Raw genomic sequence first — 18,859 nt, 5'->3', positions numbered from 1 at the left:
GCCGACCGGAGAGGGGCGAGCGGGCGGCGCGTCCGCAGACCCCAGACCCCAGATGTGGGACCCGCTGCAGGTGACTCTCCACTGCGGAGCCGCTGCCGGCCCGCCCTCGACCACTCCCCAGCCCCACCCCCAGCTCTGCCGGCCTCCCCAGAGACCCCCCCCAGACCACGCCCCGACTGACATGAGACCCCAGATCTCAAGAGAAGGAGACCCCAGACCATGTCCCAATACCCAGGAGACCTTATATATGCCTGACTCGCTTTGGGTACCCACACCATGTTCTACATCCACCCAGGATCACAAATCATGTCCTACTCATCTCCGTGACCCCAGACTGTGACCCACACCCCATCAGGGACCACAGATCATGTCCCAACATGCAAGGGGACCCCAGACTATATCTCAGCATTCAAGGAGACCTAGACAACTCCATCAGAGACCCTAGACCATACCCCAAATTCAGGGATACCTTAGACCAGCCCACTCCTCAGGGACAACAAACCATTCCCCAAGTATCCAGAGAGGACCCAGATAGCATCTAGGGAAACCCCCAGATGATGCCTTACCCTCTACAGGGATCCACACAATATTGCACTTCTTGGTGACTCCAACCCTGTCCTTTCATTCTCAGGGACCCCAAGCCACCCTTGAACCAACCCCAAAGGGACTTCAGACCATGTTCTATCTTCTTGGAGGTCCTAAAAGGTCTCTTATCCCCATGGACGACTCCAATGAGGGGAATTTGGAGTCGTCCATGGGGATAAGGCCATCTTTCAAAACCCTTGGGAACCTTCTCTTTCTGTCTCCTTCCTCATCTAACCCTTCCATGTTCCCATTCTCTCTTGAGCCCTACAGATCCTTCCCCACTCCCTGTGACTTCCATGAGGCCCAGAATTCCTTGCTCCTTCCATGGTCCGATCCCTTTACCCAACCCCCAGTGAGCCTCCAGCCTCCATTCCCAGCCTCCACTGAGCATCTCAAGTCACTCATCATCTCTTTCTGAGATGCTCATGGGGCCCCCCAAACCCAACAAGGTCTTCCCTCAAAACCTGTCTTAAGGCAGTCTGCAGATTCATAAAGTCCCAAACCCCCTCTCCCTAATTAGGAACCCACTGTATCAAAGACCCTCTCCAAACCCTTTCCTTAAACTCTTCCCAGAAGCCTGCCTCCAAGTCAAGCCTATCTATTTGCAGACCTTCCCTCTGGTGAACTCTGACCTCACTCAAAACCAGTAGATGACAATGTTGGATACACTCACAACCCCCCAATATTTAGATCTCACTGTCATCTCCATCTCCCAAGAGCCATCCCCACCTCCCACCTGCTGCTCCCTGCAGAAAGATGGAGATGGGGGAAGGAATAATAATAATAGCAATAAAAACAAACACTCAGACTGCACTGCTATTTGCCAGAAATGGTTCTAAGATGTTACATATATTACCTCAATCTATCTTCAGAACTGCCGGATGAGGAGATCCCATGATTATCCCCATTGCACAGATTAGAACAATTGAGACCAAGAGAAATTAAGTCGCTTGTCCAAGATCACACAGAAAGGAAATGACAGAATAGTGTAGGGGAGAAAGGGGTAAGAGGGAGTGAGCAGGTCTGGGATAGAGTAAGAAGAGAGGTAATAAATAGCAGGATAGACAGACAGACAAAGAGATGAAGAGACAAAAAGCCTAGGTAGAGACAGCCTCATTTACAGGATATGCTTAGTCTTGTAGGAGTTCTGGTATGGTGCTGCAGGGTAATGCACTGGACAGCAAAGTCAGTTTGAAACGCATGCTCGGCGGTTGAAACCCATCAGTTGCTCCTCAGAAACCCTACACAGCATCGCTATGGATCAGAACCGACTTGACAGCACCTAACAACAACAACAAGTTGGTCCTGTGAGCTCTGGCCCCTGCCAAACTCTTGATTTCATCTCTGTCCACTGTCCCCTGGTTCTTGTCTTCCGGCCTCCAAGATGGCGTCCAGTTCCTTGGTAATGAAGCTTCCATTCATTCCTCCAACGTACCCAATTCATTCCAGCCCCCAGATGTGTGCACTGTGCTACTCTTTCCACCACTGGTTCCTTCTTTTCATTCAAGTCTTAACTCAAATGGAATCTCCTCAGGGAGGCCTTTCCTTTCCATCCTCGATTTAAAAAATCTACCGCTGCCCCAAGGAAGTATCCTGAGGTATGCAAATTACTTTGACATAGCGCTGTTTTAAAATAAGGATGGGTGGATATGTGATAGAGCAAGTTTAGTGAAATGTTAATGCAGAATCTAGGTGTTGGGTATATGGGGGTTCACTGTAGAATGATTTCCATTTTGCTGCATATTTGAATTTTTTTTAATAATAAATATTGGAGGTTGGGTGGAAGGAGCAGGAAGACTCCTCTAGAGTGAAAGAAACTGAAGAAGTGACCCCACTTCTCCCCTCAAAAGAATATGAATAAATGCACTGCCATTCAAGTAGATTCCCACTCATAGTGAACCTATAGGTTACAGTAGAACTACTCCAGAGGACAAGACTCGGATCTTTATGGTAGCTGACTGCCACATCTTTCACTTCTGGAGTGGCTGGTGGGGTCACTCCTGGACCTTTTGATTAGCAGCCCAAGGCTTTAACCACTTTACCAGGCAGGGCTCCCTTAAAAGAGGCTTAAAAATTGGTGTGGTGCCATAGGATAAGCACTGGACCGAAAGTCTGTTTGAACCACAAGGTCAATGGTTCAAATCCACCAACCACTCTTTCAGAAACCCTTTTCAGGGTCACTATAAGGAGCTCTGGTAGCGTAGTGGTTACGAATCGGGCTGCGAACCGCAAGGTCAGCAGTTGGAAACTACCAGCTGTTCCGCGGGAGAAAGATGAGGCATTCTGCTCCCGTAAAGATTTACAGCCTCGGAAACCCTGTACAGGGTCGCTATGGGTCAGAACCGACTCCATGGCACATAACAACAACAAATGAGTCAGAACCACTCAACAGTACTTAACAACAACAACAAAGAGACTAACGAGTCCTGGATAACACACTGCACCACAAGGTCAGTTTGAAGCACAAGGTTGGCAGTTCAAATTCACTAGCTGCTCCTTGGAAACCCTATACAGGATCACTATGAGTCAGAATGACTCGAAGGCATTTCACAACAACAAAGAGACAACCAAAATAGCCTATGCATAGCCCGTCATTTTCTACCTATCACATCACCTCAGAGTGCTTGTTACTCTGAGACTACTTTATACTCAATAATATAAGTCCTCTGATAATAAAGAATACCTGTTTATTGTTATTTGTTTATGGCTTAGTCATTACCTTCTGCGGGTAATGACACCAATTTCCTCCAACACCCAGAACACCAAGGTAAACATGTTTCTTTTATACCTCTTGAAATAGGACTGGGGGATTGGGGGAGACTTCACTTCAGAGGTCACAGTTGGGAATAAACACGACCCTTCAGTCTGGGGTCACTAGAAGATAAGGGGGTGTGCCCAAATGTCAGGGGGATGGGAGCTGGCCTGAAAAACAGACAGGTGGAAGAAGATAAAGTACTTATTTTCTGGAACCAGATCTTCTAATCTAGACCAATCCTGTTCTTCTACAAAACTCCTCCAACCCATAGGCCCACCCACTGTCTCTTAAATTCCACCCCAAAGCAAAAAATGCTAGCCCTATAGGACCTGGAGTGGCGCTGTGGGTTAATGCGCTGGACTGTAAAGTCGGTTTGAACCACAAAGTCTGCGGTTCAAGCTCACCAGCCACTCCTCGGTCACTAGGAATCAGAGAAACCGACTTAATAACAATAACAATAGCACTTGACCTAAAGAAAGCTCAGACGGGGCTCTAGAATAAGCACTGGACTGCTAACTGCATGGTTGCCAGTTCAAATACACCAGGAAATCCACAGGAGAAAGATGAGACTGTCTCCGCCCGTAAAAATTTACAGTCTTGAAAACCCTATATGGAATCACTATGAGTCGGCAGGAAATCAGCTCAGTGACAGCAGGTTTGGATTTGTTTGATCTAAAGGTGCCCTGGTGAAACAAGTGGTTCAGTGTTCCACTGCTAATTAAAAGGTCAGCAGTTTAAACTCACCAAGCCATTCCTTGGGAGAAAGATGTGGCCCTGCTTCCGTAATGAATGACAGCGTCGGAAGCCCTACTCTGCCCTACAGGATCGCTAGGAATAGCACTCGCCTCCACAGCAGTTATTTGTTGTTGTTTATTTGTTTGACTTAAACAAAGCACCTCAACTCTTACGTTTTACCTCTCAACCCCAGTCCACCATTCCACCCCTCCCCTCCACTTTAGACAACACCTGAGTCTAGGCCACACCCACAAGCCTAGGCCCCTCGTCTCAACCTTAGGCTCCACCTTGAAAGCTGACTTCAGCGTCAACAGCCTATGCCTGGTCCCCCTGCCTCAGGGGGTCTGGCACCTTCAACTCTGCCAGTTACTAGATTGTCCAATACAAGCTCTGCTCATTTTCAAGGTTCTCTGTCATCATCCAGTCAATTCTGAATTCATAGTCCAGTTGATTCCAACTCTTGTTATGGTGTGGTACTGTAGGATAAGCACTGGACCTCAAGGTTGCTTTGATCTGCAAGGTCGGTGGTTCAAATCCACCAGCCAATCCTCAGAAACCCTATACAGGATGGCTTTGAGTCAGAACCGACTCGATAGAATTAAACAACATGTTATGTCATTGTTCGGTACCGTGGGGTCGCTTCTGACTCAAAGTGACCTAGCCATCAAAGCATGATGTCCTTTTTCAGTAACTGGTCCCTTCTGATAAAACTTCTAAAGTACATGAGACAAAGTCTTGCCATCCTTGCTTCTAAAGAGCACTCTGGCTGTATTTCTTCCAAGACAGATTTGTTCTTCCTTCTGGCAGTCCATGGTACCTTCAATATTCTTCACCAACATCATAATCCAAAGGAATCAGTCTGGAGCAAGACAATAGGACAGAGTAGAATTGCCCCATAAGGTTTCCAAACAGGACATCAGGCTTGGTAAAATAGAGGGTCATCAAAAAAGGAGACGCTTAACAAGATGGGCTGATACCAGAACTACAACAATGGGTTCAGACATGGCAGGGTGACTCAGAACTGGACATCTTTTCGTTCTGTGATACGGACGTCACCATGTGTCGGAACACAGTCAAGGACACCTAACAGCCATCTTTAGAGAAACTGATTATCACAGCTTTCTCCCACTGAACTGCTGATGGGTTCTAACCACAGACCTTTGCATTAGCAGACAACCTTAGCCTCTGTGCCACCAGCGCTCCTTTCAAAGTCTGGAGACAGAAGAACCTCAGGAAAAGCCTGGAACTTGGATTAGGGAGTTTAGAAAGGAAGGTTGCTGGGGAAGGAGGGAATGGTCCTCAGTTTGTACCAGCCTTCTGAGGAGCCATCCCAGAGCCAAAGCTAAGTCACATTGGATAGTGGGCTCTGTTCTGGCCTTTCTGATTGGTCCTTTCTCAATCCCTCATAGTCACTCTGCATTGAATGGCCCTGCTGAGACATCCTCTCTGATTGGTTCCAGCCTTCCAGATTTCTTGCTTCTGATGCAACAAATTCTTGTATATGCCTTTTCTGATTGTATTGTGTGCAGTTCTGGATGCTCTTGAGAAGTCAGAGAGAAGTTCAACTTGTGTGTTTGTGGGCATGGGGGCCTCAGGAAGGAAGAGATTAGTCCCTTCCTAAGAGAATGCAGAAATCATCATCGGACAATCTCTTTGATATCCCATGCGAGTAAAGTTTTGCTAAAGGTAATACAGAAATGGCTGCAAGCATACATTGACAGAGAACTTCCAGAAGTTCAAGCCGGATTCAGAAAAGGCCGTGGAACGAGGGATGTCATTGCTGATATCCGATGGATCTTAGCTGAAAGCAGAGAATATCAGAAAGATGTTTACCTGTGCTTTATTGACTACGTAAAGGCTTTCGATTGTGTGAATCATGACAAGCTATGGATAACATTACGAAGTATGCGTATTTCAGAACACTTAATTGTGCTCATGAGGAATCTGTACCTGGACCAAGAGGCAGTTGTTCAAACAGAACATTGGAACACTGAATGGTTTAAAATAAAGAAAGGTGTGCGACAAGGTTGTATTCTTTCACCATACTTATTCAACCTGTATGCTGAGCAAATAATACGAGAAGCTGGGTTCTATGAAGAAAAACGAGGCATCAGGATTGAAGGAAGACTCATTAACAACCTGCGATATGCAGATGCTACAACCTTGCTTGCTGAAAATGAAGAGGACTTAAAATATTTACTGATTAAGATCAAATAGTACAGCCTTCGGTATGGATTACATCTCAATGTCAAGAAAATAAAAATCCCCACCACTGGACCAATAAACAACATTCTTATCAACGGAGAAAGATTGAAGTTGTCAAGGACTTCATTCTTCTTGGATCAACTATCAACACTCATGGAAGCAGCAGTCAAGAAATCACACGACGTATTGCATTAGGCACATCTTCTGCACAAGACCTTTTTAAAGTGTTGAAGAGCAAAGATGTCAGCTTGAGGACTAAGGTGTGCCTAACCCAAGCCATGGTATTTTCAATAACCTCATATACATGCAAAAGCTGGACAGTGAATAAGGAAGACTGTAGAAGAATTGATGCTTTTGAGTTACGGTGTTGGAGGAGAATATTGAAAGTGGGCTGCCAAAAGAACCAATAGATACGTTGTGGAAAAAGTGCAGCCAGAGTGCTCTTTGTAGGCCAATATGGCCAAACTTTGTCTCTCATACTTCAGAAGTATTGTCAGGAAGGACCAATTGCTGGAGAACGGTATCGTGTTTGGTAAGGTGGAGGGTCAGAGAAAAAGAGGAAGACCTCCAATGAGATGCATTGGCCAAGTGGCAGCATCGATGGACTCAAGCGTGGCAACAGTAGTGAGTGAGGTTGGCCCAGGATTGGGCAATGTTTCATTCTGCTGTGCATAAGGTCACTATGAGTCAGTACCGACTCTATGGCACCTAAAAGCAACAAGAGAATGTGTGGAGTCCTGGTGTGGTGCTGTAGTATATGCAGTAGACTGCTAACAGAAAAATGAGCGGTTCAAACTCACCAGCTGCTCCTTGAAAACCTTATATAGGGTCGCTATGAGTCAGAACTGACTTGACGGCGCTTAACAGCGAGAGAGAGTGACCACAAAAGAGCCCTGGGTTTGGGATCTGATTATGTGGACTACTAGCTAAGAGACACCGGGCAAGCACTTTTTTGGGCTTCTGTGCCTCAATTTCCTCAAAGTAAAATAGGGATAACAGTGCCTTCTTCATGGGGATATTGCCAAGATTAGATGAGTTAATGTCTGTACCATCCTTATAACAGTACCTAGCGCATAGGAAGCCCTCAGTAGGAAAGTTAGTGATCATTATTCGCATGATTATGTAAGTGCATGACCTTGAACAAATCTCTTTCTTTTTCTAACCTCCTCAGGCACTCCTTGGCTTATGAATTGAATGGCCTCTTCCTTCTAGCCTCAGCTCTCCTCCTCTCCCATTGCTAGTCATCAGGTACTAGGACTGAGATCAGAAGAAAACACAGAGAGACATCTCTTGACAGAGACATGGATGAGAAAGACAAGGACTTCTGGTGTGACCCTGTGGGTTAATGCGCTGGACTGCAAGGTCGGTTTGAACTGCAAGGTCGGCAGTTCGAGCTCACCAGTTGCTTCTTAGAAATCCTATACAGGGTCACTATGGGTCAGAACCGACTCAACAGCACTTAATAACAACAGCTTCATATAAGAGAGGGGGGATTTCTCTACAGCTCAGTATAGAATGGGTCTGTCCTGAACCCCTCATGTAGAGGGCTTGCCCCGATTGGGGACAAGGGGACAAGGGATGGGGCAGGATGGGAAAATGTCTCATGGCTGGAAGGGAGTGGGTAGGGTTGGAGTTGGGCCTAGGTGCCTTTCCCCAGGACGGAGAGGGCTGGGGGTGGGGTAGCCCAGGCCCAAGGTCACTGTGTCATTGTTACTATGGCAACTGCCACCTCGCTACAGGGAACCTGGAAAGGGGGAGGGGAGAGGGAAATTTCTCAGGGCCCTGATTCTGGGGACAGAGAAAGAAACAAACAGAGACCAGGAAGAGAAGCCGAGAATGGATGAAAAAGAGAATGTGTAATTCATCTCGGTGGCACCTCAGAATTCTCAGAGCCTACGCGGTACACTGTAGGCGCTCAATAAATGTCACTTAGAGACACAGACAGAAAGCCTGAGTCAAATTACCAGAGATGCCAGAAGAAAAGGAAGGAGGACCTCAAAGGGGGGATGAGGGCAGGTAGGATGTTCCTTCTCTATCTCCTCAACCTCAGACCTCTCCAAAGATCCAATGAGGGTCCTCTTCTTCTTTCCCATCCCTGGACCCTCCAGCCCCAGCAACTCCTGAGCCCCTGAAGCAATTAAATGTTTGATCTTTCAACAACTTTTCTGCTTTCAAATTCTTCCCGCCCCAGGGCTCCGCTGAGAAAAATAGTACGGAAAGCAAGCAAATGCCTGCTGGCCTCAGCTGAGGAGAGAAAGGAACAGGAGGGAAAGAGGAACCAGGCTCTCAGAGGAACCTGGGTGTCCTTGTTTCCTTGGGGATGACCTGTTCATGGATTCAGATATTCTTCCAAATGACCCAGGCTCCCCTGTCCCCCTAAAAATGCCTCTCGCCCCTACTTCCCGTCAGTAAAGCTGGTGTGCGCCTTTCCTCGGGGGACTCAACTTGCAGTTCCTCTAGGCCTGCTCGCCCTCTGCTGGTGTTCAGCGGGTACTGCAGGGACTGTCGGCTAGAGCCCAAAATGAAGGGGGAGAAACAACCGATCTCAGTTCTTGCATGTTTAATTTCTTTAGAATTTTACATGTGCAGAGATCTGAGTCCACAATTCTCTTAGGGACTCTGGTATCAGGAATCCAGGTTCCCAGTCCAGAGGTCAACGAAAGAAAGACAACTTCTCTTTAAGCCAGGTCTCTGTGAGGTCCTCGGTGGTACGGATTTCAAACACCTGGTCAGGAAGAGGTCTCAGCATCACGACGGACCCAGGAACAGAGACAATGAGGACCCATGCCCCATCCTTTCTCAGATTCAGGAGTCCAGCCCTCCAGCCCCCTCCTCCCTAGGACTCCGGACCTTAGTGAGTTCCGCTGTCTGCACCAGTCTGTTTTTACTCCCTGCATACATCATCTGCTGTTCGGGCTTGCAGCCTGCAAAGACAAAAAGGCATATGGGAGCCTTGAAGTGTTTTCTAGGGCTCGGGAAAATGCTGCATGCAAGCCTGGGAGTTTTCTAAGGATCCCAGGAGGCTAAGTCCAGAGGTTCTAGGCTTGTTTGGGGGCCTCAAAATTATTCCAAGGGTCCCTAGAACCAATTTAAGGGCCAGAGATGGATTTATAGATAAAAGGGAGAACTGAGGATTGGTGGGCTCTGTGATAAATCTGAGCCCCCTCCCCTGCACCACTGCCCTCCCAACACACACCACAGCCTCACATACACTTATGTTGTTGTTGTTGTTAAATACCTCACACATTTGTACACACCACATATTCCACACATTCAAATACACTCTGGTACTTACACACCTGCCACACTGCAGTCATCGCTACACATATTCACACACACAGACCCACACTCTCATGCAATCATCCTTACCCACACTCTTCCAGAGTACCTACATACACCTTAACACACATTCTAACAAATGACTACACACATTCACACACACACATTCATACCAGCACCTGTACACATTCAAACATATATGCACACACAGTCACATTCTCCTCTAGAGTCGTGTATACAGTCACCATACACCCTCATTCACACCTCACACACACACACACACACACACACACACATCCAGAATCTCCGGAGGAACGGAGCTGTGTCTCACCCACAGGGCTGGAGAAGATGAAACACAAAGGGTAGGACACTCGGCCATCTCCATGCACATACTTGTAGCTGTAAACCACGAATCTAGACCAATGAAAGAGAAGTCAAATTCAGGATTTTGACCTGGAGCCCAAGCCCAAATGCACATGACCCAACATTGTTGTTGTTGTTAGGTGCCATCGAGTCGGTACCGACCCATAGCAACCTTATGCACAGCAGAACGCAACACTGCCCAATCCTGGGCTAACCTCACTACTGTTGCCACGCTTGAGTCCATCGATACTGCCACTTGGCCAATCCATCTCGTTGGGAGTCTTCCTCTTTTTCTCTGACCCTCCACCTTACCAAACATGATATCCTTCTCCAGCATCTGGTCCCTCCTGACAATATGTCCAAAGTATGAGAGACCAAGTTTGGCCATCCTGGCCTCCAAGGAGCACTCTGACTGCACTTCTTCCAAAACAGATCTATTGGTTCTTTTGGCAGCTTTCAATATTCTCCTCCAACACCATAACTCAAAGGCATCGATTTATAACCTAGAAATCTTGACTGTATCTGAGAATTTAGGGTTAACCCAGGGTACCAGCCTTAGACACAACAAATGATTTTTTTAAATCATAGTAAATACTTATTGGATTCTCAAAAAGAAAAACAAAAACTCTATAAAGTAGGGGTCCTGGCATGGCACCGTAAGGTTAGGCACTAGACTGCTAACCTCAAGGTCAGTAGTTCAAACCCACCAGCCACTCCTCAGAAATCCTATATAGGGGTCACTCTGAGTCAGAATCTACTCAACGGCACTTAACCACATCAGGATCACCCCAGCCCTATAGATGGGAAAACTGAAGCTCAGAGAGACAACGTCACTTGCCAAGGTTTACGGGATGGAGAGAGAAAAGATTTGAGCCCAGAGAAATTCAACTCCAGAGTATGAACACTCAACCTCTGTGCAACACTGCCCAGCACTCTGTAATGGGGACTAGGAGCAGAACTAGTTTGCTGGGCCCCCACACAAAATGAAAACATGGGGTCCTTTTTCCAAAAAAATAGGAAAAAACACGTATTTCCCTTTTCAAGCACAACAGCCTCTCTGGACTTGTGTCATTAACCCTTCCACAGGCGTCATGTGAATTCTCACTCCTGGCAACTTTTCTGAGGCTGTGCATTGTGACTGAAGCAGACAGCTGGTGGGTTTGAACTGCCGACTTTTTAGTTAGCAGCTTGGCACTTAACCCACTGTGTCACCAGGGTTCCTTAGCCTTGTCGTAGCATTTTTAATTTGCTCTTTGATGTTAAATTAAACATTAAACTCCCTGGGTCGTGAGTACAGACTCTCATAAGCCTGCTTCTTTTTTTTTTTTTTTTTTTTTAATGTTTTATTGTGAATTATGTGATAGTTTACATGGGAGAACATTAGTTTTACATTCATTCTATCGTATATCGTATATCGTCTCATTGCCATGGTTACAAATAAGCCTGCTTCTTGCACTGTAGAGTTTTGTATCTTGCAGCCTACCATGCAGGGGTGCATGCTGACCCCAACTACCCAGGGAAGTCCGTCATGGTCACTGGGTGGTGCAGAGAACATGTGACTGGAACCTCATGAGATGAGGCTCCAAGCCCCTAGCACATGCTCCATTGTCCCATCGGCCTTCACGTGCAAAACATTAATTCAAAGATTCAAGAAAGCAGCTGGAGAGCCCCCAAGTGCAAGGGCCCTGAATGTGAGGTTCTGGGCTACTACACTGGTCACCATCCACAAAACTGGCTCTGGCCCGGGAGGCCCAAAGGCAGTTCTAGGGGGTCTGGGCAGGTTTGAGGAACTGCGCTGCAGGCTCCAGCTGGCCAGCCCAGGATGCCCTCCCCAGGGGCTCCCAGCCTGGCACAAATTGGTTCCCTGTTGAACGTGGAGAAAGTGCTCCTAAGACATGCTTAGGGTGTTCCCAAGCTGCCAGGCAGATGCTGTTCACCTAGAACCTGTGATTGTGACTAACAACCCTCCAGTAAAAAGACATCAGTTGGTTCTGACTCATGGCGACCCCATGTGTGTCAGAGTTGAACTGTGCTCCATGGAGTTTTCAATGGCTGATTTTTCAGAAGGAGATTGCCAGGACTTTCTTCTGCGGCACCTCTGGACAGACTCAAACTTCTAACCTTTTGGTCAGCAACTGAGTATATTAACCATTCGCACCCTCCCCACCCACCCCTGACTCCTCAAAAGCCTGTTTTTGTTGCTGTGTGTTGTAGAGTCAATTTCAACTCATAACAACACTATAGGATGTAGTAGAACTGTTCCCATAGGGCTTAATTTCCATAGGAGCAGATCCAGATCGCCTGGTCTTTTCTCCCATGGAGCCACTGGTGGGTTCCACCAACCTTTCGGTTAACCGCTGAACTCTTAACCATTTCACCACCAGGGCTCCTTTCAAAACCACAGGGTACCCAAAATTGATGCCAGTCAAGATGGAAATAAAAAAAGACCCATTTTCATAGAAGAATGGGGCCAAAGAATTTCCCAACAAAACCAAAAAGAACCAGGCTCTTGTGACTTCACAGAAGATTCTACCTAATGTTTAAAGGTCAAAGGATGCCAATATATTCCTAAAGTTTTCCAGAGCACTGAAAAAAAGGAAAACCTTCTTTTTTAATGAAGCAAGGGTAATGTTAAAACCAAAGCCTGCCAAAATTTATTTTAAAAAAAGCAAACTATAAGCCAATATCATATATGAATGGTTGGTGGTTGAGTGCCTCCAAACCAGTTCCAACTCATAGTGACCCTAGTTTTCTGAGGCTGAAAATCTTTGTGGGAGCAGAAAGCCTCATCTTTCTCCCACGGAGAGACTGGTAGATTCAAACTGCTGACCTTGTGGTTACCAGTCCGTGTAATAATCCACTATGCTACCAGGGTGTTATTTGTTTGTTGTTAAATGCATTCGAGTTGGTTCAGACTCATTGCAACCCTGTATAGGATTCCTAAGGAGTGCTGGTGAATTTGAACTGCTGACCTTGTGGTTCAAACCAACCATATGGTCTAGTGTTTATCCTACAGCACCACATCAGGACTCCAGGGTTATCAGTGTAAAAATCTGCAATAAAATATTAGCAAACAGACAAGAAATTCCCTTGGCCTCAAGCATAAAGAGCCTAAGCCCATAAATATGACTCGCTAGAGCCTCGTGTGGAGCTGTAGGATCAGCACCCTATTGTGAACCACAAGGTCAGCAGTTCAAACCCAATCCACCAACTGCTCTTGGAAACCCTGTACAGGGTCACTCCAAGTCGGAACCGACTTGATGGCACTTAACAACAACAACAGAACCCAAACAGTTCCATAGTCGTTATCTCCATCCCTACCCCGCTTCCCAAGCCCTGACCTTCCCCTGAGTACCTGGGCTGTCTCTCCGGCAACTCCATTTTCAGCTCCTCTGGGGAAATGTTCTGAGGCAAGAAGCAGGAGTGAAGAAAAGTAATAACTGTCATTAAATGTGCACTTACTGTATACAACAACAACTAGGCAGAGCTCTCAGAAACACATGTGGCCTAAGCCATTGAGCTTTCCCATAACCCTGTGGGAGAAGGTCTACTATTAACCCCATTTGACAGATAAGAAAACTGAGGCCCAGTGGTGTTAAGGGACTTGCCCAGATGTTGCACAGATAGCGAGCAGCAGAATTCAGATATGGATCTGGTTTCAAATTGTAACCATTTCACTACACTTTCTCTAAAAGGATGAAGGAGTCCCCACTTCTAACCAATCCCCATTTCCTTTCAAATAGCCCCAGCCTCTATGTTGTTATTTTGTTAGCTGCCGATGAATCGGTCCAGACTCACAGCAACCCTGTATAGGGTTTCCAAAAGAGCTCTGGTAGCATAGTGGCTGCGAATCGGGCTGCTAACTTCAAGGTCAGCAGTTCGAAACTACCAGCTGTTCCACAGGAGAAAGATGAGGCTTTCTGTTCCCGTATAGATTTACAGCCTCAGAAAGTATACAGTATACAGGTTGCTATGAGTCAGAACCTTCATGGCACATAAACAACCAACCAATAGGGTTTCCGAGGCTGTAAATCTTTGTGGGAGCAGAAAGCCTCATCTTTCTCCCACGGAGGAGCTGATGGACTCGAACCACTGAACTTGTGGTACACAGTCCAGTGCTTATCTTACAGAGTTCCCGCAGCCTCCAGTGTTGTTGTTGCTAAGTGTCATCAACTCAGTTCTGACCCATAGCGACCCTATATAGGGTTTCTGAGGAGCAGTTGGTGAGCTTAAACTGTCGACCTTCTAGTTCAAATGACTTTGCAGTCCAGAGCATTAACTCCATTTGTTGTTGTTGTTAAGTACCGTGGAGTCGGTTCCGACTCATAGCGACCCTGCACAGGGTTTCCAAGGCTGTAAATCTTTACGGGAGCAGAAAGCCTCATCTTTCTCCCACGGAACCGCTGGTAGTTTCAAACTGCCAACCTTGAGATTAGCAACCCAATTCATAACCACTACGCTACCAGAGCTCCTTTGTTGTTGTTGTTAATTGTTAAGTGCCATCGCGGCAACTCTGACCCATAGCGACCCTGCTTATCGTTTCCAAGGAGCAGCTGGTGAGCTTGAACCACGGACCCTGTGGTTCAAACTACTTGGCAGTCTGACGCATTAGCCCACAGCGCCACACCAGAGTTCCTTTGGTGTTGTTAAGTATTGTAGAGTCGGTTCAGACTCATAGCGACCCTGTACAGGGTTTCCAAGGCTGTAAATCTTTACGGGAGCAGAAAGCCTCATTTTTCTCCCGTGGAACAGCTGGTAGTTTCGAACTGCTGACCTTGTGGTTCGCAGCCCGATTCGTAACCACTATGCTACCAGAGTTCCTTAGAGCTCCTTTAGGCCCCTGCAAAACCTTAATGCAATACTATAAAGTAAGCCTTATTATCAAACCCATGTTACTGATAAAGACATTGGGGCCAGCAGATGGGCGCCCTTTGATAAAGAGTTTCTGATAGCTTTTTTTAACTTATCTGGAAGCTCATGTAAGTGCCAATTAATTACTGCTATAAGAATTCTCATTATCATCTCTTTATTGAGCTATACGCCAGGCCCGGTTCTTTACCCACTAAAAAGAATCCCTAAGCAGGCCTCTGTTGTTGTTGTTGTTGTTGTTAGGTGCCAGCGAGTCAGTTCCGACTCATAGCAACCCTATCTATGCACAACAGAATGAAACACTCTCTGGTCCAGAACCATCCTCACAATTGTTCTGTTTGAACCCATAGTTGTTGCCACTGTGGCAAACTCATCTCATGGATGTCTTCCTGTTTTTCACTGACCCTCCACTTTCCCAAGTATGATGTCCTTCCCCAGATCGGTACTATTATTACCCCATTTTACAGGTAAGGAAACAGAGACCCAGACAGGCAACGCCTCTTGCCTAAGGTCTCAGCTGAGCTTGAACTTGACTTCCAGGTGTTTCTGACTCCAACAGCCTGAGCAGTTCCAGCCTTGTGGGTCTCCCAGTCCCTAGAACTCTTGGGGGCCCCATTCACCTGGAATTCTTCCTCCAGCACCACCATCTGTCGGTCCTTGTCCACCTTCACTGGGGAGGCGTGACACACAAGGGTTAGACTCAAGCAGCTCTCCCCATTTGTCCCCACCTCTTCCCATCTTTCGGTGGAGGAAGAACTCACTCACTTACTTATTATGGCTGCGTTGTCTGTCTCTTTTCGGAAGCGGAATTTCCTCAGCTTTTCCTTTAGCTCTGGGTCCACCTCGCACACCACCAGAGAGTCAGACTGCCAGAGGGGTCCAGTCAGAGCAGAGCTGGCCTCTGTCCCCGCCCCTCCCCCACACCTCAGGGTCTCCATTCACTAATGAAGGAAAGGGCCTTGCTAGCCCATAGGACCCATTCGTGCAAATTAAGAAAAGGTGCCCCTCACCAGGACACCCAGCTTAGGGAGCGATGTGAAGGCTAGTTCTCAGCCTCAACTGGCTCCCTGAGATGGCACCCTTGGGCAATTGTCAAGGAGACCCCAGATCTGAACCCGGAACTACTACCTCTCTTGCCCCAGCCCGGCCCTTTGCCATAGTTGAGTCCTGTCCCCAGCTCCTGACTTCCAGTATCTCAAGCTGGTCTTCACCCATGGGTCTGCCCAGCCCCCATCCCCAGCCCTTCCCATAAGACCCCTGACCCTCTGACCATGGCTCTTCTGTCCGAAAGTCTCTTCTTCTCTCAGTTCCGCCTTCTTCTAGGGGTGGGGACCAGGGCTGTGGGGGGGCGGGGGTGTAGAGTAGTAGAGGAAGGTTTCATCCAACACCACATCCTGTTTATACCCATTCTGGGACAACTGTCACAGAGGGCTCCTCCCCTCCTTCCTTCCCCTTGTCTGCCAGGACCTCCCAGGCTTTACATCACTGAGCCCAGGGTTCAAATGCTGCCTGCTGTGTGACCCTGGAGAAGTAACTTCATTCCTCTGATTTGGGATTATTGTAAGAATCAACCGGCATCATATATCTCCTGGCATGGTGTAGTTAAGAAACACTGGCCAGCGGCTGTCAAGTTGATTCTCGCTTATAGAGACCTCATGAGTGTCAGAGGAGAACCGCGTCCATCAGGTTCTCAGTGGCTGATTTTTCAGAAGTAGATCACCAGGCCTTTCTTCTGCAGTGCCTCTGGTGAGCTTGAACTTCCAACCTTTTGGTTAGCACCATCCAAGGACTCCCAATTAATTGTTGTATGCTGTGGAGTAATTCCAACTCAGAGTGTCCCTACATAACAGACCAGAACTGCTCCCTAGGGCGTCCTAGACTATAATCCTTATAGGGAGTCCTGGCACAGTGCTGCTGTAGGATAAGCACTGGACCACAAAGTCAGTTTGTACGGCAAGGTTGGCAGTTCAAACCCATCAGTCACTCCTCAGAAACCCTATACAGGGTTGCTATGAGTCAGAACCCACTCAACAGCACTTTAACAACAATCTTTACAGGAGCGACTCACCAAGTCAGTTCTCCCTCAGAGCCACTGGGTGGGTTTGAACTACTGACCTTTCTGTTAGTAGTCAAGCAGTTAACCATTACACCACCAAGTATCCTTCCCAATAAATAAAATAAAAGTAAATCCATTGCTATCTAGTCAAATTCCAACTCACAGCTACCCAATAGAATAGAATTGAATTCACCCATAGCTTCTCCAAGGCTGTAAATCTTTATGGAAGCAGACTGCATTATTCTCCCGCGGAACGGCTAGTGGGTTCAAACCGCAGACCTTTCAGTGAGCAGTCCTTTAAGCAGCCAGAGCCCTTTAATCACTTATTACCGGGGCTCTTGTTCCCAATAAGTAGTAAATATAATGAGCTCTCTTATTCTCCTCCTCCAAAAGGCCTTCCTGGATTTACTCCCCATCTGGAATATTTGAGTCCTGTTGTTACTGTTATTAATTTTTGAAACACTCATTCTGACTCATGGTGACCCATCTGTGCAGCACAGAACTGATAGAATTTTCCATCTTATGACCCTTTGGAACCAGATCTCCAGGTCTTTCTTCCAACATTGCTGTTAGGTGCCATCGAGTCAGTTCCAACCCATAGCAACCCTGTATAGGGTTTCCAAGGAGTAGCTAGTGAGCTTGAACCACAAACCTGGTGGTTCAAACAGACTTTGCAGTCCAGTACATTAACCCATAGCACCACACCAGGACTCCAATCAGGATCCTTGGGTGGTGCAAATCGTTGGTGCCCAATTACTAACCTTTGTGTGCCTCCTAACTGCTGAGTGGTGGTTCAAGCGCCAGCCAGCGGCGCCCAGTAAGAAAGACCTGGCTCTCTGTTTCCATAAAGATTGCAGACAATGAAACGCTATGGAGCAATTCTATTATATAACACATGGGGGTCTTCAGGAGTTGGAAATCAACTCAACTCAACAGCAACAGAGCTGAAAAGGGAGCTTAGAAGTTTTTGCTAGTTGGACTGCCGCTCATTGTATTGACAGGAAAATGGAGACCGCAGAAGAGGTCACCTAGGTAGTAGTGATTTTTTTCCCCTGACATTATTCAACCTCAGTGACGTTACAATGGTCTAGGAGAACCAATAGCAGCAATGTTCAAGTCCGTCAGATCAGTACCACCTGCTTTTTACTAAGAATATTTTGTCTTCTTAGTAAATACTCTTTCCAAATCCAGAAGTGAAATTCCTAGACACTATCACCTACCTACACACATAAATTCCAAGAAATCAATATAATGTCCTAGCTGCCATATGAAGGAGAACTCAGGGGGAAGCGATGTATAAGAATACAAGAAAGCCGTGTGTACTTCATGGAGTAAACAGAAGCAAACAAAAGAGCATTTTCACAGAGTCTCAGATCAGCGTTTCTTGTCTGCTGCCGGCTGTGCTGACTTCCCCCCATAAGAACAGACATAGGTAGCAGCACTGGATCCTCCCCTTGCCCCCTTTGACACCCCCCACCCACCCACACACACACACTTACCCATAGGCATTACTACAGCTATTCTCTTTCCTCCTCTTCCATCAACTTCCAGATCTCTGGGATCTGGGTCGGTAGTTCAAGCTCACCAGCCACTCCTCAGAAACCCTATACAGGGTTGCTAGATGGCACTTAACAACAACAACAACACTATTGCTGTGGGACTCCTGGTGTGGCATTGTAGGATCAGCACTGGACTGCGCACCATAATATCAGTAATTCAAATCCACAAGCTGCTCCTCAGAAACTCTATACAGGGTCACTATGAGTCAGAACCAACTCAATGGCACTTAACAACAACAACAACTGTTACTGTGATTCTGGATCTAGGCCACCGGTGTTTCAAATGCCAGTAGGGTCACGAGTGGTAGACAGGTGTCAGCGAAACTTCCAGACTAGAAAGAAGGAAGAGGTGGTCCACTTCTGGAAAAGTAGCCACTGAAACCTTTAGGAATAGCAGCGGAACATTGTCCGATATAGTGTCAGAAGATGAACCTCTTAGGTTGGAAGGTACTC

The 18,859-nt window shown here is 47.0% G+C and overlaps 1 protein-coding gene across 1 annotated transcript; it reads right to left on the bottom strand.

Annotated features, from left to right (window-relative positions):
• Nucleotides 1-8,908: 8,908 nt before the first annotated feature.
• Nucleotides 8,909-16,177, bottom strand: GMFG (glia maturation factor, gamma). Its single transcript, XM_006871439.1, has 7 exons — nt 16,062-16,177; nt 15,561-15,657; nt 15,412-15,461; nt 13,278-13,327; nt 9,891-9,973; nt 9,131-9,204; nt 8,909-9,005 (listed from the first exon to the last, which is right to left on the bottom strand). The coding sequence occupies exons 1-7, from the start codon at nt 16,062-16,064 to the stop codon at nt 8,934-8,936; spliced, it is 429 nt and encodes a 142-aa protein (XP_006871501.1). The 5' UTR covers nt 16,065-16,177; the 3' UTR covers nt 8,909-8,933.
• Between the last annotated feature and the right edge of the window lie 2,682 nt (nt 16,178-18,859).

This window comes from Chrysochloris asiatica, unplaced genomic scaffold (assembly GCF_000296735.1).
Source record: "Chrysochloris asiatica unplaced genomic scaffold, ChrAsi1.0 scaffold00168, whole genome shotgun sequence".
Lineage (NCBI taxonomy): Eukaryota > Metazoa > Chordata > Mammalia > Afrosoricida > Chrysochloridae > Chrysochloris > Chrysochloris asiatica.
Note: the sequence above shows the minus strand (reverse complement) of the source record. Positions and strands in the feature narration are given on the sequence as shown.

Bases quoted from the DNA above. Each gene is read 5' to 3' on its own strand.
- GMFG (XM_006871439.1), bottom strand. The intron at 13,328-15,411 runs GTGAATGGGGCC...TTCTTGCCTCAG, and splicing joins TGCTGGAGGAAGAATTCCAG to AACATTTCCCCAGAGGAGCT. The intron at 9,974-13,277 runs GTACTCAGGGGA...TCATTGGTCTAG, and splicing joins TTGCCGGAGAGACAGCCCAG to ATTCGTGGTTTACAGCTACA.